At 46.3% G+C, this 23413-nt stretch overlaps 1 protein-coding gene across 1 annotated transcript in view; it reads left to right on the top strand.

Moving 5' to 3' along the window:
* The window catches only part of LOC147242038 (uncharacterized), a 100841-nt gene extending 81590 nt beyond the window's left edge, over positions 1-19251 (top strand). Inside the window, exons 8-18 of the mRNA XM_086191430.1 lie at positions 3887-4821; positions 5541-5795; positions 7695-7875; positions 7998-8060; positions 10043-10353; positions 10955-11011; positions 13015-13107; positions 14402-14483; positions 14863-14975; positions 18212-18404; positions 19109-19251. Coding sequence (XP_086047556.1) covers positions 3887-4821; positions 5541-5795; positions 7695-7875; positions 7998-8060; positions 10043-10353; positions 10955-11011; positions 13015-13107; positions 14402-14483; positions 14863-14975; positions 18212-18404; positions 19109-19116 — 2291 coding nt within the window. The 3' untranslated portion in view covers positions 19117-19251. The remainder of the gene's footprint in view (positions 1-3886; positions 4822-5540; positions 5796-7694; positions 7876-7997; positions 8061-10042; positions 10354-10954; positions 11012-13014; positions 13108-14401; positions 14484-14862; positions 14976-18211; positions 18405-19108) is intronic.
* Positions 19252-23413: the final 4162 nt, after the last annotated feature.

Raw genomic sequence — 23413 nt, forward strand, 5'->3', positions numbered from 1 at the left:
CTCCAGGGAAGTTTGGTTCCTAGCCTTGTCCTTGCAAGATGTGTCAATGCATTCGCTTTGTTTTGGAGCTTTGATTCAATTTGAAGAACTTCTGTTGCTCTGCTGATGAGAAAATGTACAATCCATTAGTTGGAGAGATGAGGTGGGGGCCCAGACGAACACAAACCTTGAAATCCCTCAATCATGCTAACAGCTTTGCAGCATCATACGAAGAGTGACACTTGGAGATGAGTATTAATAAATCTAAGTTTAGCGTGACGGGGAAGCTCTTAGCTTTGTTAGCTGGTCCGTTGAATCCGTGACGGATGTTCAAAATCATCGGCAACCTAAAGGTTTCTCCCATCCCCCATCAATGACTCCATCACTCCATCCATCATGATGGTGATGTTGAAGTATCTCACAGGATTAAAGGAGGTAAAGGGAAAGCCATGGCGTCCGCAGGGGTCATGGATACCAAGCCACCAACTCTAGCCTTGTTGCTAGCATGGCTAACAAGTGACAAAGAAGCAGCATTGTGAAGGGACGTGTCTCACAGGAAAGAGAGCGCGAAGGTTGACTCTTTGCTTCAATTACACCATTTTCTCTCAGCTTTTGACAACTCTGACAGGTATCAGATTTCTGCCATAATTAGACCAGGCCATCTCTGGAGTCGTTCATTGTTGACGCTGTAGAAAGGCAAGGCCTTGTTTGTTCTGTTTTGTGTTTTTTTTTTTTTTTTGTTCCTCCCAGCCCTCTTCTCCTCTCCTTTCTCCTTTGTCTTGTCCCACACAGTTGTCTCACTTTATTTAGGTCGTTCTTTTCTTCTATGTATTCATTCTATTTGAGTTCACCTATCTGTGTTTACTCTGGTTTGATGTCTGTCAAAGTTCCAGCTCCTCGGCTGCTAGATTATGTAAGACATCTGAGCTAACAGTGGTGTTTCATTCCACTGAAGGCCTCACACCCCAATTCCCTAATCTTTCCTCCCCCACCCTCTTTTCCTCTTGATTCCGCTCTCTCTCAAGTCCTCTTTCTGTCTTAATGTGACAATCAGTATTTCCCTAACTGACTGTCAAACACAGGAAATGCTTTAAGTACTTGCAGAGTTCAGTAACTTATATTCTTCCTTGGCAGTGAGTGACAGTTGTATTATGCTCAGTCTTTTATAGTAGCGTGACCTGATAATGAACTGGTTTGGATCATCTGAGCAGACTACAGGTTTGTTACAACCTGTCTGATTGTCTCACGTCTCTTGCTACTTGGGACAGTGTCTCCAGCTTTGTAGTTGATAGTGATATTAATTGGCTGGGTTTGGATTTTCCTGTACCGGAGTAACGTCGACTAATGAATAAACTCATTTTGTTGTGAAGCCCGGCAAGTTCCCAGAGGCGTCTTAACTTTTACACAAGATGGACAGGAGGCAAATATTTCTCATCAGGTGAATGCTAAGTACATCTGTTGGTTATCTAAATGTGTAACGCTTGACTTGACATTTCCAATAACGTGCGGTGGTTCTATGGTTTTTAAACTTTCAGGTGTTGTGAGCTGAGTCGGTGCTGTTCTGGAACCAACAATTATAATTGTGATGCCGCACCACAGGAAAAGCAAGCTAATACAACACACCGAAATAAAAGGTGCTTGTTTCAGCCCCAGTATTCTTAGGCTGCTGATTAAAGAAACAACCCAACCAGTGGCGTTGATTCTAGAATACGGCCCACCTCCAGCGTGGCAACAGTTGGAAGACACACAGGTTCTGTCTCCTAGAATAGAGCAGATGCTAAATGCTGATTACGAGACATGCAGCTCAGAAATGAGGACATCAGACGGGGGCTCAGCCAGAGCTCTGACCGTGTTTATCTCACCCCAACTTTAGGTCATCGTCACCCGAGGTCAGATGATGCAGATGTTTCACTGAGTGAGTCAGCGTAACACAAATATCATCTGATTTGTTTACATGGTGCGGTATTGGTTTATCATGCAAGCAGCAGCATCCAGCTTCATCATGCTTTGTTTCAGTGGATCAGATCTGAAATATGTTAGGGATTCTACAAAGTGGGCCTGCAGATCCAACCTCTGTTATTGTAAGAATATGGAGATATTGATATGTGTTAACATGCCCCAGATAGGCAACAGATGTGGGGTATCTGGTGGGCTACTGGGGCTTTAACTCTTCAGTCCCAGTAAAACCAGAGTGATGGCAGGAAGCTGAGCATCATCAGGGGTCTCGCTGAAGGCTTCTGATCTATTATTCATGTCACTCGTAATATTTACAGACAGAATCGCAAGACATGAGCCGTCTCTGGTAACAGCATAGTTTTTGAAGTGAGGGGTGAGATGTAGGACAATGATCCTTTTGGTAAGAGGAGTCTGTTCACATGGACATTGATAAGGTTTCCCTGAGCTCCAACTGTCTAGAGGAGATTACAATAAGTATCTTTTCGGGTCTGGAAAGGTGTTGGGCTATCTCAGGAGAAGCTGGAAATGAACGTCTGGGCTACCATGGTTAGTTCACTTCCGACACACTGAGATAAAAGATTATCACTGTCTTTTGGAGGACCTCATATGCACACACTCCATTTCATTCCACTTCATTTTTATGGGAATATAATCAATTTTGTGTTCCGTGGTTCAGGGCGAAGTAAAGATTTCCTTGTTCACTTGTGTCAAAGAGTCCTTGAGCGAGGCAGTGAAGCTGTTACCGGTCCGGGTGAGCGGGTCGGCACCGTGCAGCCGGCTCGGTCACGGGTGTGTGAATGAGCAGGTGAATGTTGTGAAGCACGATGTCGATGCAGCTGGTTTACTAGAATGACACCAGCACATTCAGGACTCGTCAATCACGGGCCTTTGTGTCAGAATTTAGACGCTTGTCCCTGCATGGGACGGTAGGAAAGTAGCTAAACTACAGATACTCGTACTGTTACACAGTAGCTGGAGCTGCCGGGACCATGCAGGCAAGGAGATGCATCATATTTCATCATTAGCTGTTCTTTATTAGCTGGCATTGTGCACCCATCAAGACTGATGAGGAGCGACGGGAGGATGAAGGAGAGCAGGGTCTGATGTGCTGCTGAGTGTCGTGTTTATTGGCCTGTAAAACACTCAGCACCATCACAAATGGATGACAGCCAAGAAAAATTCATCAATGAAAAGAATTATCGAAGACAAATGCTGAGAATAGAAATACGTGTAATGTTCTTATTGCATCGACTGTATGATTTGATATCCATTCAAGTAAAACTTCTGCCCCATATTTACTTTTTGATGATTATTTACTCTTCAGAGTTGAAGAAAATCCTGCTGTTGTGAGTCTGTCTGTGTTTGTAAAAATAAAATCCAAGAAACCAGAACAAATTTAAATGGCTAATATCAAAGAAGGAAAACGACAAATGAAAGCAATCGACACAAAGCAGTAACAGCAGGAGGGGGCAGTGCGTCGAGGGACGATGGAAGGTGCAGAACAGATGTTGCTCAACAGAATATAAATAGTAGATAAATGTTCTGCCAAGAGGGTTAGAGGAAATAAAGTTTCATGTTAAGGAAGATTAGATTATGACAGAGATAACGGATACCTTCTCTGGAGTAAATTAAAGTCTCATCCTTTCTTTTTTCTGTTTTTATTCAGTTACCTATTTTGTCTCTGCTGAGTCTTTTGGATTCAATGCTATTAGATTCATATTTGAGTCATCCTTCATGGGGGCATAGATGCTTCATGCAGAGACCTTTGAACACCTCTGTGACTCCAGTCAGCAATGATGTTTGTTGTCATGGCACCGAGTGACTGGTGGGGCTGCCTGCTCCCAGTAACTGTGTCATTGGCCTCTTGTTCTCTGATCGAAAGACAGGTGCTGTGATGTGTTACCATTACTTATAAATACACAAACAACTCTCTTTCTCTCTTTTTTCCTAGTTAAATCTGAAGTGGAGAAGGCAGATCAGAAGGAGGAGAAACTGGAGGACAAAGTGAAAAAGGTGGAGCAGGTGGATAAAAGCGAGCAGAAAGGTGTGAAGGTGGAATTTGTGAGCAGCGAGACCTCAGCCAAGGTGGAGAAAGACAATGAGAAGGAACAACTAAAAGAAACAGATAAAAAGCTGGAGAAAGAAGCAGAAAAGGTTCATGAGAAGGAGAAAGATGCAGAAAAGTTTAAAGAAACAGAGGGAGAAAAGGTGAAAGAGAAGGAGAAAGAGAAGGCTGAGGGAAAAATGAAAGAGACAGAAAAGGTAAAAGAAAAAGAGATGGTGAAAGTGGAGCCAGTGCAGCAGAAAATGGAAAAGGATGATAAGATGAACAAGGCAGAAGAAACACCGGACAAAACAATGAAGGTGGAGAAAGCAGAAAAAGTGGGGATGACAGATAAAGTTGAGAAAGCAGAGCTAGTGGAAAAACATGAGAAGGCCAGCGCGGAAGATGGAGGAGAGAAGAAAATGGCAGAGAAGACTGAAAAAACACCGGTGAAGGATGATAAAGAGCAGCACATCGGCAAAGTGGAGAAGACCGCAGAACAACAGCCGACACTTGTCAGGTTTGATGACGGGGAGGGAAAGAAGGCCGACTTTGAGACGCCGGCGAAGGCAGAAGTGGAAGAAACCAAGAAAGAGAAGACCGATGTAGACAAAAAGGTTGAGAAGGAGAACGAAGCAGAGAAACTGGCAGAAAAAACACAGCAGAAAAAAGATGAGAAGCCGGACAAAGTGCAGGGTGATAAAAAGACTGTGGAGAAAAAAGATGAAAAAAAGGAAAAGGCGGTGAAGGCAGATGGAGGAGAGAAGGCGAAAAAAGCCAAACCTGCAACCAACGGCAGCAGCACATCACCCAGCAAAGACCTGGCAGACAAGAAGAGCAAGGTAGGACTCGGGATGGGGGGGGAGTAGGAGGAGGCCGAATTGTTGAGATGAGAAACTGAGCTTCATCTCTTAACTGAGCTTCCACACGTGCACTGATAGAACTTTGGGATTTAGTGAAAATAAACCGGGAGCGTTGGTCAAAAGCTGTTTCATGTACGTCACATCAGATGAGGCACTGAACTCAACATGAAGAGCAAGATAAATTAAATATTTGAAACGTCGAACCAGCTGTATGGAAGCCAGTGTGAGAACACACACACACACACACACACACACGAAGTCCGTGAACACATCATCTTCCAGTTGTTGGTCACGCGGGCTTGTCAGCTGTCTCGCCTTCATCACGGTGGCTTCTGAGGTGTCCGGTTGATTTGCATTAAGGCCATGAATTAGTCATGACGCTCTAAATATGAATTACAGTGGCGGGCAAGTTCAGCAGCCATGACATTCCTCATGCATGCCGCTTAAAGCTTCTGCCAGTGCTTTTTATGCCGACTGTATACAGTACCAACCTACAAACAAGAGCTAACATTTTCAACCACCGAGGGAGGCTAGGTATTATTTTATGTATGATATGTTTTTGTGGTCTGATTTGCTTGCTAACCCTGCTGCTGTTGACATGCATTTCCCTTATTTTTATTTCCTCTGCTTTTCCTCCTTATTTTGCCCTCCGTCCACCCATCCATCCATCCATCCATCCTCTCGGTCATATGTCGCAGCCGACTGGCGGGGTGACCAAACTGAGCGCTGCTGCCAAAACACGGCAGAACACGGCAGCTGCCAGCGCTGGTTCAGCTGCGGCCACTAGTAAGCGCCCCACATCCTCTTCCACCACCCTCAGCTCAGATAAAAAAACAACCACAGCCAAGGCTCCATCTACAGCCGCTGCTGCCCCAAAGCGGCCCGCCAGCACCTCCACCAGCCGCCCCGCATCCTCAACCACTAGCACCACCATGCGTGATGTCAAACCCAAGGTGAGTGTGGTGTCAGGATGTACTGGCAGCGGATAAACTCGGTTAAATGAGAACTGAGTGTCTCCTCCGCATGCTGCTACTGTGTGTTCTTCTTTGCAGAGAACAGGAGGTGACATTGAAGTAGTGAAACTGCAGGTGGACACACTTGATGGATTTGGAGCAAGTCAGGAAATGTCTGACTTCTGTTTATTAAAAAGGTCCAAGGTTGAGTGAGTGCTAAAAATACTGCTCGTTTTAGGGTCACAGAGAAGCTCTGCCAGGGGGTTTGGCCATCTGGTCTGTGTGGCTGTTAACACGCCAGAGTAGTGGTGTAACGCTGCGATGAGTCTGGGTCAAAGGGCACCGCAGCAGGCCTGCAGGAACCAAGAATATGAAGGAAGACGGGAAGGAAGGAAGGGGGCAAGAATATGGAAACATCAAACACATCCAGCGAAGTGCCCTCAGGTCCTAGTTGTTGAAGGGTTGTAGAAAATATCTTCTACTGCTGTTTATTCGTCTTTGGCATGACACCTCACATTCATATTATTAAGCCAGGTAGGATTGAGCAACATGATGACACGCAGCACACCAAAAAAGAAACGTATCTGCCTTGAGGATTTGGCAGTACGGTGTGTGAGCTATGTTTGGGGTCAGCTGTGGATTCTAGCGCAGCCTCGCAACCCTGCAGACTCTGCTGCCTGGCACGATAACATGCTAATACGGAGCAGGAGGAGGAAACTCAAGCAGCCCGAGACGTGGGAGAGGAACGTTCTCAAGTTTCATGAGTTCATGATAAACCTTAAACCTTTTCTGAATTGAATTCATTAGAGCACATGCTGAATCATGATATTTATGGTTATAGAAGATTTTGGCTAATATCAGTCACCCCGCTCTCCAGTTATAAATGTTGAAAAGTTTGAAGTCAAAGATCCTTACAATAATCCATCGTGTCACAGTGGCCAACGGGGGTTTTCACAAACCAAACCACTTTCAAAAGTGTGTTTGTGACGATAGAAGCAATAGAAACGGAAAACAACATCATCACATCAACATCTATTTAGAGCTGCCACATGACCCTTAGAGCAGCTGCTAAATCAGCTTAGGTTGTTTTGTCAAGATTATTAAAAATTGTAAAAAAATAAAATAAAATCAAAATTAATTTAGCAGATGAAAAGTTCATCATGGTGAGAATCATCAGAGGCATCAGAACCAGCATGACATAGAACCCTGAAACACTGTGGTACTTTTTTAGAACAGGGTTGTATCGGGCTGTTCTTACACCCCCCCCCCCCAAAAAAAAAAACCCACAAACAAACAAACAAAAGCTCAGATTAAATGTGCTTTATGCGTGTGTATTTAAGCTGTGTGGGTCAACAGATTGAAGACATTGTGCGTCTCTAAGGATGATTACTAACCTGAGTACTGTGGTGATCTTGTGTGCAGTACAGACGAACATGTAAAATGGGACATTATGTTCCACTCATATGTCTGTGCCACTTTGTGTTTTTGCTTTGTGCCTCAGAAACACCCATTAGCTCTCAAGCGCCCTCTTTTGGTGGCCTGCTTAACTACAACGTGTGTGCCGCTACAGCTGATAAACATACAGCCTTTATTTAGCATCTCAGTGCCCAGGGGGTGCAGGGTGACTCAGTTCAGCGCGGCCAGCGTGTGTGTGGAACGTGGCATCATCCGGGCATCGTGGGACGCGCCACTGAATGAACCCTCACGGACGGCTCTGGACTCCATCGACATGTCAGACACATCTTTGACCTGAATTTCTCAATGAGGCTGTGCGGATGAGCAGCAGTGGAACTCACACCTCAGCGCTGCTAACATGTGTTTGTTTGATGTTACGAAGTTTGCATTCATCCTCATTTATGAGTCTGTGACCCTGCTGACATCTCCATCCTGTCTTCACAGACGACCACAGAGAAGCGCCCCCTTGTGCCAAAGGCCAGCACCGCCACCTCAAATCAAACAGGCTCTACCGCTGCCACCAAAAACGGAACTGCTACTACAGCGACCAGTAAAACTGCTTCATCGACACGCACAACAGCGTCCGCTCGCACTGCTACGACCGCTGCATCCAAAAAGCCTCTGGGTACTGTCTGACACCAGTGGATCACACTCACACACCTACAGCTGTCTCCCTCTTCATGCTTTAATCCACACATTTTATCCTTGGCTTCAGTTACAGTCACACAGCCGTCTTCTGTGTTTCAGCCTCTAAGACAGACAGCAAACCAGGGGAGGAGAAGAAGCCTGGCGCTCTGAGGACCTTGACAGGTACAGCTTAGATGCACAGGAGGGCGGGGTACACCAGCAAGGACCCCACAGGACAGCATGGGTCACCCTGCATTTTTCACCCTACATGGGTCACCCCTATATGGGTCACCCCTACATGGGTCACCCTACATGGGTCACCCGACATGGGTCACCCTACATGGGTCACCCTACATGGGTCACCCCTATATGGGTCACCCTACATGGGTCACCCTACATGAGTCACCCCTATATGGGTCACCCTATATGGGTCACCCTACATGAGTCACCCCTATATGGGTCACCCTACATGGGTCACCCTACATGGGTCACCTTACATGGGTCACCCTACATGGGTCACCCTACATGAGTCACCCCTATATGGGTCACCCTATATGGGTCACCCTACATGAGTCACCCCTATATGGGTCACCCTACATGGGTCACCTTACATGGGTCACCCTACATGGGTCACCCGACATGAGTCCCCCCTATATGGGTCACCCTACATGGGTCACCTTACATGGGTCACCCTACATGGGTCACCCGACATGAGTCACCCCTATATGGGTCACCCTACATGAGTCACCCCTATATGGGTCACCCTACATGGGTCACCTTACATGGGTCACCCTACATGGGTCACCCGACATGAGTCACCCCTATATGGGTCACCCTACATGAGTCACCCCTATATGGGTCACCCTACATGGGTCACCTTACATGGGTCACCCTACATGGGTCACCCTACATGGGTCACCCGACATGAGTCACCCCTATATGGGTCACCCTACCTGAGTCACCCCTATATGGGTCACCCTACATGAGTCACCCCTATATGGGTCACCCTACATGGGTCACCCTACAGTTCTATCATGATACACTGCGATGTGCTGCACACACATTTCTTCTGAAAATGGCAAAGTACTGCTGTACCCCGGATGGTGTAGTAACACTGGACCTCCGTCACATCATCACATGGATGTGTTCTCTTTAATCATGCTGTTGTGTTTCCCGGCCATCTTCCGTCTGAAATGGTGTCGGGGTCATGGAGGTGACGGGAGCCATGCGGCGACATGGACAGCAGCGGAGGACTGTTATTTTAAAAGAAAAAATCAATACTGGGGGCTGGAATATCAACATTTTATTATTCGTATTCTTATTGTTACTGTATCAGTTTTCTTTTTTCAGCCCACATGTACCCAGAGACAAAGACAAAGACCCAGAGCAACTGAATGCTCTCAAGCCTGTAGTTCATCCATCAAGCACTTGTTAATGAAAAAGTGAAAACTTGAAAAATCAGCAGCAAAGTGATATTTCATGGTGGTGTACTTCAGCTCTGGCACTGTGTGAAGCGTCCATTAAAGCTGCTCTACATGCTGATGTAACTCCCGCATCACCGGGATTCGTCTGACTGTGCACTTCTCTTCTTTTGCTCTCTATATTTCTGTGGTCATTCTTTCTCTTCTTTAATCCTTCGCCCAGTTTTGCTTCCCATTTCTCTGGTTACAGCTTTACTCCTCCTGTAGACGGATAAGTTTACATCTTGGCAATAGAAGAGCTGTCAGCAGGAATGTGACACCGTAGCACGCTCTGTCCAACCATGGCAATGCTGGCGAGGCTCAGAGAGAGAGAGGGGCTTTATTGCTGTAAGACTTTCAAGAGTTAAAAACTTTCACTGCAGCAAGCTGTGGATTACTGTCCCTTTGCTGCTGACAGGAGTTTACAGCTCCTGCTGATACAGCCCGGCTCCTTTAATCTGCAAGGCAAATAACTCTTTAGAATCATGGAAGCAAGAGGGAGGATTTCCTCAATGAAACATGTCCTAGCAGGAGCAGGAGACACTCTATTCTCTGAGGGAGGGCCGGCAGTGGGACACCTTCAGAGTAGATCGGCACTCTGAAGACTATGTGAATGAACAGATCAGAATTGCTGCACATGTTGCTGCCTGAGTCAAGAATGCTAAACCTGTTCATCAGCCCCTCTGTTCAACATTCCTCCTGCAGCCGATTCTGCCAAGCCCAAGACCACCACCACCACCACAGCCCGCAGCTCTGCTTCCAGTTCTGCCACCTCTCGTATCCGAACCACCGCAGCCAAGCCGCCCACATCTTCCTCCACGACTGGCGCAGCACCGGAGAAGAAGCCCCCGGTGCCGCGTGCCCCACGGGCCACTTCCGCAACCACAACTACCACCACAAGCACCACCTCAAGGACCACAGCTCGGCCTGGCACTGCACCAGCCCCTGACATCCGCAACGCCCGCTCTAAGGTGGGCTCGACTGACAACATGAAGCACCAACCGGGAGGAGGGAAGGTAGGTGTTCCGGTGACTTCAGCTGCATCCTCCACAGGTGTCCTCTGACTCCCTCTCCACTAACTGCAGTGGAACTGTGGCACTTGCTTCCAGTCGTTCCTCACTTCCACCTCAAACTATCCTCAGTTTCTTCTCTTGGGGGAGTTGCCGACCACCTAATCTCTGACAGCTCCAGTGGAGCAGCTCGTTTCTTCTTACATCCTCTGTCTTTGGCTCTGTTGTCGTCTTTCTCAACCCTCCACATTCCATTGCCCTTTCACCCGTTCTCTCCATCGGAGGGCCGTGGTTGAAGCATGAGAAGCATGACCGTCTCTCAGAGGGAGTCCCTGCCTCTACTAGCGCATCTGAATCGGGCCAGAGTTGTATTCCCTTGTTCACACTAACTTTTTGGTTTGACTTTTGTTTTGAACACTCACATGATTTGGCGTGAATCTGCATCTGCTCATTGTACCAGGCAGCGATTATCCTCCCCCGTCTAATCCTCATTCATCTCCGTCTTTACTTTATCCATTTGCACTTTAACTTCCTCCTCCAACACCTCCTCTTCCTGTGTGATGTCATGAGGTGATGTTGTTGACCCAGGGTGGGCCTTTCTCCCCAGGTGTCAGCTGCCTCTCTGAGCAGGGGCGTGGCCTCCAAAGATACGAGCCAGGGCAAAGTGAGTCCCCCCTCCATCCTTCCCACCATCACACCACCCACCCACTCCCATTCCTCCAAGCCCCTCCACTTTCTCTTCTCTATTCATATTTTGCCTGTTTTGATTTGTTTTATTCTATTTTTTAAAAAATGACATTTAAACCATAGAATTAATATCATCTTATACTGTTTAATAGCTTAACCATTTATAGAACGAAGTACTTACATGTCTTGAGAGAACTTAAAGAGTCATGTTCCCATGAGTGGACATATTTGTACTTTTTCTCGTGTAAAGTTTGTTTTTTTGGATGAACTCATCACATGGCTGTTTGCTGCTGTTCATCCCTCTTGAAAAGTACTCAGACACGTTGAGCAGCTTCTTTGATGGGACTTAACGTCAAATCTACGTGACAACAACCACCATGAGTCAGGTTTTCCTTTAATCTGTCAGCCACCTCTACCTCGACCTGGATTTGAGTCGCTCTATCTGTGCGTCAGCTGCACCTGAAGCAAGATGTAGCGTGATTCTATCTGTGTCGCGCCCACAGACATCCTTCTTTGTCTGTTTAAAAAAAGGAAGAGGGCAAGATTCAGTGTTCCTGTTTTCAATGAGGTTTAAGTGCAAATCCATCAACGTTCTCACAAAGTTCCTGTAAATTCGTGTCTGCCACGGAACGAAAGCATGGAGGTTCCCGGTCAGTGTGGATGATGAAGCAGTGGGTCACTCTTAGCCGTCTGGTGCTGCATGACAGAGGCCAGGACCTGGTTTGTGTTGTGCTATGGTGGCCCACTGCTGACCAGGCTCTGTGTGTGTGTGTGTGTGTGTGTGTGTGTGTGTGTGTGTGTGTGTGTGTGTGTGTGTGTGTGTGTGTCCTACTGAAGAACATGTAATGAGTTTTCTTTTTAACTAAAGCAACTAACTTGGGCCTTAAATGTTTTCTCTCTATTGGAGCATAAACTTCCTATCACATTACGAAACAATGTGTAAATGAATAAAATGCAAATGCAACTATTTAAAGAAAGTCACAGCAGTCCCTACCCTGAACAAAACACAGTCTTCCACAGCTTTTCCACTGTTTCTCTCCCAGTGCTGAACATTCCCTCAGAATTAATTCTTTAAAACACGAGTGTTTCAGCATTCAAAAGCTTTTCAACTTTCAGCTCTTTGTCAGTTCCCACCTGCTGTTCAAATCTGCAGTGAGCGTGTAGTTTAGTGGCTGGACTGTCACACTTCCAGGTGGTGTGTGTTTGTGTGTGTTCGTGTTTGTGCACGTTACAGAGGCAGAAACGATAAACCACTCATGTCTGTGGCAGTAAGTCCATCAGCATGATAACTGAAACGCTCCCATCCGTTTTATCCAGTTCTCTTGTAATGTTCTAGTATTGTTCTATTATTGGGATGCACACTGAGCAACAAGTCTCAACACCTTCGGCTCATTGTCCCTCCAGGGGCAGGTCTAATACTCAGTCTCTGTTAGAGTGGTGCAGGAATGAGTCTTAAACTGATAAATAAGTTGCTCCCCTTGGCTCCAAGTCGGTGCCTGAAAACATGTTGGTGCTCATTTCCCGGTTGGCCTACAAAAGTACCTCATCCCTGCAGCACTCTGCCGTCCTGTTGTGCTGCATGTGTGTCCTCTGTGTGGCCCTCGGTAGCTTGTTCTTTCCTTCTCTCCAGACTTGGCTAAAACTATTTGACCATCATTCTGTGTCGTAGCAGCTCTGGTCAGCAGCACACACCAGAGAAATCCTCTCCTTTCATCTAGATGTACCCAAAATAGTTGGGAGCCATGTTTGTTTTTGCACAGGGGAATCTTGCTCCATCCGTCTGCCTTTTCCTTCCTAACCCTACCTGGGATGGTGATACCTTTTCTCTCCTCTTCTCTTCTCCTCTCTTCTCTTTTCTTCTCTTCTCTTCTCTTCTCCTCTGCTCTTCTCTTCTTCCTCCTCCTCCTATCATGCCATCACCCTACCCTGCCCACCACTGCTGTCCTGTCCCCCTCTTGCTGCTATGCTGTGTCCCTGTAGGTTCAGATAGTCTCCAAAAAGCTGGACTTCAGCCACGTCTCCTCACGCTTGGGCTCCAAGGACAATATGAAGCATGTTCCTGGTGGAGGGAATGTAAGTACTGCCTGGCAAAGCAGAGCTCATGTGCACAGGCCAGTTTGCTCAATAATTTGATGAAAGGGTTAATAATAAGAGGCTCCCAAGTCATTAGGGGCGTCGGCATGAGTAGGCTATGCACAGAAGGCAGTCCCCCCAAGTGGAAACCCGGATGGACGCAGCGCTGCTCATGATTGTGAAGTCGAGGGCATCATTTGTTTTGGGACAGCATGCTAGCAAGACCTATGGCCAGCCCATCCCCAGAATCTGCCTCACAGCCCCCCTCCCCTGTCCCTGCTTCCTCGAGCTCCTCCTGTGTTGTCCTGCCCGTCACTAACCCACTAAACTCCAGTCAAGCAATCAAACCCCAGCCAGCAGGCTCTCTGCACAGCTACATCTGGGATTTCTGCTTCGCTGAAATAACTCTATCTTCTCCCTAGCTGCTTCTTGTGGCGTCTGGTACTTCTACACTTCAATATTCCACAGGCTCAGACCAATGGTGTGACTGATGTCTGGTTTCACTGCAGGAATGGAGCCTTTCCTAATGGACCGTTCCAAAGACCGGTGACACCACTGCTGTCTGATTTGGGATTTGTCTTTTAGTACACTTCCACACACACTTTTATACCGTGTGTGTGTGTGTGTGTGTGTGTGTGTGTGTGTGTGCACGCGCATGCGCACGTGCGTGCGTGTGTGCGTGTGCCAAATTATAACAATCACATGATATTGCCCAAATTGGAAAATAAGTCTGCAATGAAGGTTTCTAACATTCAGACTCCACCGTTGCACTGTTGAGCACGCCAGTGCAGTCCTCACCAGCATCAGCAGTGTGAATGCAGTCAAACCTGCAAGTGCAAGTAGAGAAATATGGGAACTGCAACCCAGCAAGCATGACAGTGGAAGCAGCTGTCTCAGGTTTATCATCAGAGTGTGTAGATCATTGCATCCCTTGAACTGACAGAAACAGGCGTGGTCCGTTGGCGGGTGTTGCATCGCCGTCTGCTGGCACCACCTCCTCTGCAGACCTGAGAACTAGAAGCTTCTCATCCCGATCAGCTAAACACTAGTGGAGGGAAAAGAGCCAATGTGCTTTGAATGTGTGCTAGAACTTGTGAAACATGGCTGTTGTGTTATGTCCAATTCAGCAGGAGAAAGGTATTTCTGCATTTTCTACAACTGTGCCAATTGAATTTAATGTCATATTCCTATTATTTAGGGCGATTGAGAGCACCTTCTCTACCTTGTCAAATGCTGGGCCTGATTTTTTAAATTTGATACGGGTGATTATTAAGTCTTGTGTAACGTTTGACAGGTGCAGATCCTCAACAAGAAAGTGGATTTGAGTAAGGTGACTTCCAAGTGCGGCTCCAAGGACAACATCAAGCACAAGCCTGGTGAGCTGGGAGGCCTTGTGTTGACCTCTTCGAAACACTTGGCGGCTTTTTTGGAAGTTTTGTTTCCCAGTTGTAGTTTATGAGCTCCATCAGTTTAAATGAAATCAGTCTGATCAGTTCGTGGAGGCATAGCTGATGTTTAGGTGGAGTTTGGGTAAGTTGTTCTCGTGGAGGAACCTGTGTTTATTCAGGTCTATCAGATAAAGTGGGAGCTTTAGATCTGTGTGTGGATGTACCATGTGACTCAGACAGAGCCCCTGACCTCCTTGGTTTGAGTCAACAGTGATGATGGTCATCTGTGTGTAGGCTAGTGTGTGTGTGTGTGTGTGTAGGCTAGTGTGTGTGTGTGTGTGTGTCTGACTGTACATATGCTTTCCAGGCGGTGGTGATGTGAAGATTGAGTCCCGCAAAGTGAACTTCAGGGAAAAGGCTCAGCCCAAAGTGGGCTCCATGGACAACGTGAGCCACTCACCTGGTGGAGGCAACGTCAAGGTGAGACGTCGGTCTGAGGCGGGCAGCTCTCACAGCACACTCAGTATTCCAGGTCAGCAACAAGCTGGTCTGGGCTCCGTGTGCTGAGGCTCTGTGGTGGGCTCCAGAGGGACTACTTTCATGACCTACTTGATGGTATCTGGGCGCATCACTGCCTTTCATTCGAGCATGAATACAGCAGTGGTGCAGTTTAGCCTCTCAGCACAGCGGCAGAAACCAGTCAGACTTCACATTGTGTGTCTGGTTCCACCAGCATCCTTCGAGGAGGTTCAGGTGTGGTTCAGGTGCACTAACAGTTGGGACGGAAGTCAGTCAAGCCTGGTAGGGCAAGGCAAGGCAGTTTTATTTGTACAGCCTGTTTTCACAAACAGTTTGTCTCAAAGGGCTTTACGTGGCATCATAACAACATCCTCTGCTCTTAGACCCTCACATCGACTGAGGAAAGACTCATAACGTGTTACTTTTGTTTAATCCCTCCATGTTATTGAGTTGTGGTTCATTATACTGTCAAACTTTGTCACCGGCTTGATGTTTTAAAGAGAATCTGACGACATGATGATGATTGGTCCAGAGAGATGAGGGTGATGGTTGTCTGAAGGATGCGGCTGCTGACTCAGCATCTGCATGTCAAAGTAATGCTTCACCCAAAAAGTGTTTTTCCCCTCTCAAATTCTCACAGTCTTGAGCACACAAAGATGTTGTTTTTCCCTCCTGAATGTTTAGCTTGAAGCTAATAGAGAATGACAGCTAACACCAGCAAATTTGTCCTAAAAAGTTAGTTTACAAATTCTGAAGCATCATCTGATGTCATCCACGTCAGCCACTTTGTTTCAAAGAAGTCTCTTTAAACTTTTGCTGTCTCTTCTTTGTTGCTGCAGCTGGTGTTAGCCATCAGTCGTCAGTAGCTTCAAGCTAAATATACGTGGCTGGCTCTTACTCTGCATTCTGGAGACCAAAAAAGTGCTGCAGGAGGTAAAAACACGTTCCTCAGCTCAAGATACCTGCCAGTGAGTAGCTGAAGGGTAAAATACACTTTTTGGGTGAAGTATCACTTTATGAGAATGTGTCAGTGATAAGATAGTTACAGACTTGTCATCATTGTCCAGGCTCACCATGTGTTCATCTAAAAGTTACTGTGTTGCTTCAAGCTGCATCACTGTTGACGCGAGCAAGGAGCAGCAGCCTGACACATCTCAAACCTGAGCACTCCACACCTGGACACCTTCCTCCCGATGTTTTATCATTCTCTCATGAAATCATGTGGATTCTCCCCTGAAGCCAGCACCTCCACTGGTGAGGAGTTAGGAGAAGTCAAAGGATGTAGGCGTGGAGGCGATGGCACAGCCTCATCCCGAGGGTCGGCTGATTGAGTTGGGTGATCCCGTTAGAAGGATACGAAGGGATCACCTGTGATGTCACCTGGCCCCTCAGCCTACAGCAGCCCATGTGTGCGTCATGTCTGATCATCGCATGGTCACATCTTTCACTCACCCTGTCATCCTCGCGTGCGGGCACACACACACACGTGCGCACACACACACACACCCTCCAACTCAGTGAAGACGCGTTCTCTAAGAACCGGCTAAGAATAGCAGCGTTCTCAGACAGCTTTTTAACTGAGATCTATTTTGGAAGGCTTTGAATCATGCAGTCTTGATGCGAATGACACAAACATAGCTGTCGCACTGTCATGTCTGATACTGCATGCAGTCCCTGCTGCAATGACTCATTAAAAAACTGCTGTTCTGAACCTGAGACCAGACAGTCTCACGTTTTGTCTCTTGATCTAAAAATATTCTGCAGTATTTTAGTTGCATTTAGATGCGTTGTTTTCATAATTCTACCCTGCCATCGAACCCCCGAAACTTCTGCTGGAATAATGAATCACAAACACACAAACCTGACATCAGACGTTGAGGTTGTGAGTCTGTTTGACGTCAGTTAAAAGCTGATTTAGTCTCCTTATTTCCTTCATACAGGTTAAACAACTTGATGTGGTCTCACTCTAAAACACAAACACTGTTTGCATATCAGGTCTTCGCTGTATTTCTTCCCTTGGTAGCGTTCATAGATAGCGACTCAATATCGCCATCTGTTGTCCACCCGTCATCCTTACAGCATGGGAGAGACGACTCCATGTTGCATATTCAGGCTGACACTCTAAATAAGGGACATACGTGTATTTTGACTCAAGAAAACTTGTTAATTTACACACTGACATGTTGATTTATAGTCTCATCTTCTATGTTACTGCTGCAGAGCTAAATGTTGCTGCAGGCCTGCAAACATGTTCAGAATGCCACACTGACATCCTCTTCCTTTCTCAGTACATATCTAAGGTTCATATACGAAGCTTACAACTTGACAGCGGCACTGAAGTTTGTTCTTCAAATTCTAGATTCAAATGTTTAAGATATTGTCACAGTGACAGGGAACGTTCCTGTGAGCTGGTTATTGGCTGATGTGGATTTTTATTCTTTACCTTCTTTTTGGTCATCAACTGTTTCTTTTGTTTTATTCAAGAATAGAAACAATACATTTTTAAGTGATCCCACAACCACCATCGTACAGTCAGACAATTTGAATCCACTGCTGAATATAGACTCTCACGCATCCAGTCTGAGCTTCTGTTTCAGTTTTATTTCTGTTGACTTTTAGAGGCATTTTCAGTATTCATAAACTTGATCTTCTTTTCATGAAAGCATAACTCTATGAAGTGTAGAGACATTCAGGGAGCTTCAGTGTGTGCAGGAGCATTTGTTGTTGAACTGAGTGTAAATTCTGAAGCGATACAGCAACTGACTTGTATCAGCAGACCGACATGCAGTGGCGTCTATGGTCATAAGTACTTCAGAGGAAGCAACACTTGAAATCATGAAACACTGAGTGTTGTGCAGAGGAGACACCACTGTTGTACATTTTGCCCCTCATATTTTGATTTCTGTCTTATCTGCTGCTTCTTTGTTTTCCAGCTTGTTTGCATGCGTCAGACACACTCAGATATTCAGTTTGCTTCGATGTTCTTCTCCTCAGTTCTTGTTTTTGTGATCCCATCGTTCCCCACCTTAGTCTGGCTCCAGATCTGCATCACAAGGTTCTCACAATCCCAAACTGTTGAATTATTCAAGAATTTACCATCAATTTTAGTCTCGCTGCTCAAATGTCAGCAAGAGTGAGATTTGGAGCCAGGTCGTTCCATCCCATCCTGATTGACACACCCTGCTATGTGTTTCTAGGCTGAGGGGGTCCAGGAGGCAACAGAGGGGGATGGGACCCCCCTGAGTGGCACCCCGGCCCCAGCCCCAGGCTCCGAGCCAGGGCAGGTGGGGAGCCCTGCTGCCCAGGAGAATGGGCTGAAGGAGGGGGCTCCGGGTGATAGTGAGGGTCTCCGGGAGACCCAGACTCTGGATTCACGCATCCCAGAGACAAGTAAGTGTGAGTGCGTGCTGCCTCGGCGGCGGGGGGGGGGGGGTCAACAATACCAGCTATCTGCATCCAGGAAGCGTGTCACACTGCATCATTAACATACAGGATGAACAGTGTATGTGTGTGTGGGGGGGTTAACTGTCTGTGTGACTGCATGTAGGGGAGACCGGGGCATCTTGTCACTTTTATATCATCAGATCAGTACTTCATCTTTTCAAAACCGTAACTGTAAAAAGTTTTATGTCTTGTTTGGGTTCAGAGTTATAAACATTTAAATGAGAAGTGGGAGCATGTGACATGTTGTCCACCAGCTGCTAAGTTGTCACTGTGTGGGCCAAACGGTCACGCGGTGTTTTGTAACATACAACAAAAGAACAAATACATTGTTTGGTTATATTTTAATTTCAAAGTAACAGAAGGATTCTTACACTCTGTCTCACTAGTGATATCATATATATTGACCATCATCAGGCGAAGAGCTTTTGTGGATGAGAAGCCATGACCACGTACAGTAGATGCACAAAACTACTACTCCACTTTTAAGTGCTGCCCTCTGGTGGTGAGAATATTAGCAACGTGGCAGCTGGCCCATGTGACCAGAAGCCCCGGTCTCCCCCTGCTGCACGTGTGCGTGTTCTGTGTTCATCATGTTGTTGCAGTCCACAGCTCCTGATCACACCATCATCTTTTGGCTTCTTATCTTGCAGGCATCTAATTCTGCTGTCCCTCTGCCCTCCTCATCTCAACCCCCCTCCCCCAACATCGACTCCTCACTCTCGTCTCCCTTTGTCTGTCTCTCTCTCTCCGTTCCTCCCCGTCTTCTCTCCCTTCTCGTCTGTTCAACCTTTTTGCTGCAGATTGAGTCTTTCAAGCTCAACTTCCGCGAGAACGCTCGCGCTCGCACGGACCACGGCGCCGACATCATCACCTGGCCAGCCCACCAAGATATCAACAAACCCCTCCTACATGGTTGCTCCTATTCCGTACACCACCACCACTTCAGTCCACGCAATGTGTCCCTCAGTGAGTCGTCGGCCTGTGCAGGCTGCGTCAGCTCCCCCTCCGCCCCCTCCTCACTGCATCTCCAGGGGGAGGCGCAGGGGGACAACAGCAGCCCTTTAAAGGGATCGTAGCCTTCCTCTGAAGCTCTTAAAACCCTTTGATCTTTCATATCTAATTGCATATTTGTGACTCATCTTAAAGATCTGTGGATCTCCATGTTGTCATGCCTCATCACCATGCGCTATCGCCCTCGTTGTTGCCACCCCACCTTCCCATATTTGGCTGAACTTTATAGACTAAGCTTGGGTCTTGGTAGGAATCCACATGAAGGGAAACCAGGGGACGGCGAGGCTTTCTCTCATGATTGGCTGCGTCTTCTCCAAAGAGGCTGTCAAGGATGTGTTGGTTACTCACAGCCTGCTAGTGGACTTTCTCTCACCCTGCACCTTCTGCCTCCACAAAGCCCCCAAAAACCAGATACCCGGTCACCTGAGTGACGTGGAAACCCTTCCCTTATGAACCGATGACTCCTCTCACACGTAGCTTCTCTCTTCCTTGTGACTCGTAGGGGCTGTTTGTCCGTAGTAGCCACTGACTCTCTGCTTCAGTAACATGCTAGTGAATCACTGTCCATCTCGCCATCACCTCCTCGCTCTACCGTAGGCTCACTCACCATAAACAAGCTGACATACAAAAAAGCTCCACAACTCATAAGCTGTTTGAACCATTCTTGGCTGTTTAGCTCTTTATTCTCTACGTTTGTGACAATGTGTTTGAGTGATAAACTTGTATAAAAACGAGCTTCGATGTTCCGTTCTGATCTTCTGAATTTCTTGAGTTTCTCTCCTCGATTTTTTTTAAATTTTTAAACGGTTTTATTTATTATTGTAAGTTTCTTCCTGTACAAGCAATTCAGCAGGCGGTCTGTCTCTTTCCGATAGTAAACCTCGGAAACAGCCAGAGGTTTTTGTAGATCAAAGGCTCACGGGTCAAGGAAGAGAGAGGGAGAATGTGAGGAAGGAGGTGTTGCTATAGGAAGATGAAGACGTATTTGAGTTTTACATTCATGGCAACGTGGCAGAAGACATGTGGAACCTGCAGGTCTTTGAAGTGCAGTTGAAAATGTTTGTAGAGCATCTTGCAGTCCAGAGGATGACGATGTTTAAACGCTACAGATAGGAAATGTCTCTGGAGTTAAAGGAGCGTTGTGGTTTTTATGTGACTCCTGTCCACCATACTCGTCCCTGAAAGTGCTGAGAAAGAGAGACAGAGAAAGAGACAGAGAAGGAGAGCTGAGAGAACAGCGTGGAAAAGCTTTGAGTATCCTGACGTGACTGTCTGCAGGAACCCCGTAGCTCACGTGGTCCAGGTAGATGTGTGCCCTCGTTTCAGGCGTTTCCGTTCCAGCGCTGGTAGCATGTTGCAGTTCACAAACATCTTCTGGGTGGAGAGTTGGCGTGGAGAGAGATGTAGAGTCTCCTCTACTCTGGCAGTGAGCTGTTGCCTCGATCCTGCTCAGCCTTTCAACGACGGGCGATCACAGAGCTGGACGCCTGGTACACTGATGGCAAGAATTCTGCAGTTTTAGCTCCAGTTCCAGGATTTCATTCCACTGCTCTGAACTACGTCAATACAGTAACTACATGGCTCAAACCTGCTAAATCTGACTCGATTAGTTCTGCTTGTTTTAATTTAATTATCTTGGTGGTTTACTAGCTTAAAAGAAGAAAACTGCATTTGTCTGCTAATTATCACAGCGTCACATCCTGGCTGAGTCCCAAGTACAGTTCTGAGTTTCATCTGGAATTGTTCGGTACCTTCTTTTCCTAAGAATACTTTTCGAGGAAGGATCCTCACACAGACGTACTTCTAGGATGCTCTTTGTCATAGAACCCCCAGGTGATGCATCTCCATTTTTAGTAGAAATTAATGAATATTAAAGAAAGTAACTCATTTACTGACAGGGGAGCAGAGCTGGACAAAGAGCTGAACATCTGCACTCAAGAGAAGTACTTTCCTTGTCACCTGTTACTTAAGGGAATGTTTTAACTGGTAAAGGTGTGACCTCTCAAATGTATTTTAGTGCAAAAGTAAAAGTACATTATGCTTGTAACTTAGAAAAGGCCATTTGAGATGATTCAGGTTGAAGTAACGGTTCAGAAAGAAGGTAATGTGGCAGTATATTAGCTTATCATTTCTGTTTTTTGTTTGTTTTTTCATACTTTTGAACAGAAACTTGGTGAAGGTGATTTCACTGAAGGAAGAATACTTTTGTTATGCAGCACGCAAATGTAGTCAAGTAGAAATTACAGGTCAATTTTAAAATGTAATAAAGGTAAAAAGTACATTCACTGCTAGGTAATCAAATATGGAATCGAATACTAAAGTAACAAAGTATTTCTACTCAGTTACTCCAGCACTGATGACTTCCACTGTTGTCCTATAGAATTCAATTGGGACCCTTTCACTGACACACACACACACACACACACACACACACACACACACACACTCTCGACTGCACCGCTTCTCAAACGTTGCGACATTGTCTCAACAAAAAACTTTGCCTGCATGACCATGTATCAAATAGGCCAAATTGATACGAGAAACGATCCGACACAAAGAACACACTACTCCATCGAAGTGGAGATGCCAGCTTCACATTTTTAGCTCTCCAGCACTGTAGCAAAATATTGTAGCACAAAGAACAGCCTTAGTTGTAATGCAAATGTACTAAAAAAGAATAAAACAGCTTCCGGGATTTTATTAAGTGAGATTAATGAATGCATCTCCATCCCAGCACTCACGATAACACGCAAAATGCAGTACATTTCCGGTTTTAGAGCGCCTGCCCCTAGAGACGATACGAACCCACACACACTCCCAAGTGTTCTGTTATTGTCACTTTAATAATGATCGGCACAACTAAATCGCACCTTAATGCTTGAATCCATCAAAGAGGACTAAGAGCAATAAGACGGATGATGACGGTGAGACTCCATTCAGTCATTCTTTTCTATGTGATTAACAAACTAAGGTCAAGCAACAAAGATCCTGTTTTGTTTTGGGTTTTTTTGAGAAAAGTGGGCAATATATTCTAATTGGTGCTGGAGTGTGTCTCTGCCTGTGGAGTCTCACCAAAAGTCACCCAACGGTTGAGTTGCTTTGTTCGTGCCACAGCTGCCACCCGGCTAAATTTGCCCCGGTGCCTATCCTCTGCTAGGCCGCAGCTTTGCTTGCACCCCAGAGTTCTTGCTCGCCACTTCCTTCAGTATGAGACTGCACACAGATGTACATAGATATTTAATTGCTGATGCAATCCTCTTGGCCCTAAAAGAAGAACAAAACAAAGTTGCAGGGGTTTCGGTGAAGTGAAAGAATGTCTTTGAGATATATTGTACTGAAGACAAACACTTTTGTATATGTATTTATGGTTGTGTTCCTGTCGCCTAACGGCCGGAGGGGTTCTGCTTTTCTCTGTCTGGTGATGGTCAGCTTCACAAACTCCTGGAGAACCTCTGAGGGAAGGCAAGATTTGACCCCAAAACATGCAGAACGCCAGCTTTAAAATCTCATGTGAACAGTTAATCACAGTCCCGTAACACAGAAATGTTTAACCGGCATGAAGTTTAAAGAATTCAAGACCATTTTAACAAAAGGTGTGTGCAAAGTATTAAATTATGTGCGCAAGCCCAGTCTTAAGAGATGAATATAATGTTCTGATTAGTTATTAAACCGCTCTTTCAGAAAACTTTGGTTTGTGCAGGTTCATGTGATAACAGAACAAAGCAGACTAAAGCTGATCCACCCGAATCCTCGGCCCGTCTATCGCACGTAGACCTGGGAGGCTCTGGTTAAAGCAGCGTAGAGGTCAGGGTGCTGCGGTACACCCAGGCCACCACAGGGGGCAGCCACCCACCCCAGACTGAGAGCCCGCAGCATTAATGTTGAGGTTTGAAGAGGACTAATGGAGCTCTCAGGTTCGGCGTGTGAGCTTCACTCAGCACCGC

Source organism: Aulostomus chinensis, chromosome 21, assembly GCF_037954235.1.
Source record: "Aulostomus chinensis isolate RoL2024-O1b breed Wild chromosome 21, RoL_Achi_v1.0, whole genome shotgun sequence".
Taxonomy (NCBI): Eukaryota; Metazoa; Chordata; class Actinopteri; order Syngnathiformes; family Aulostomidae; genus Aulostomus; species Aulostomus chinensis.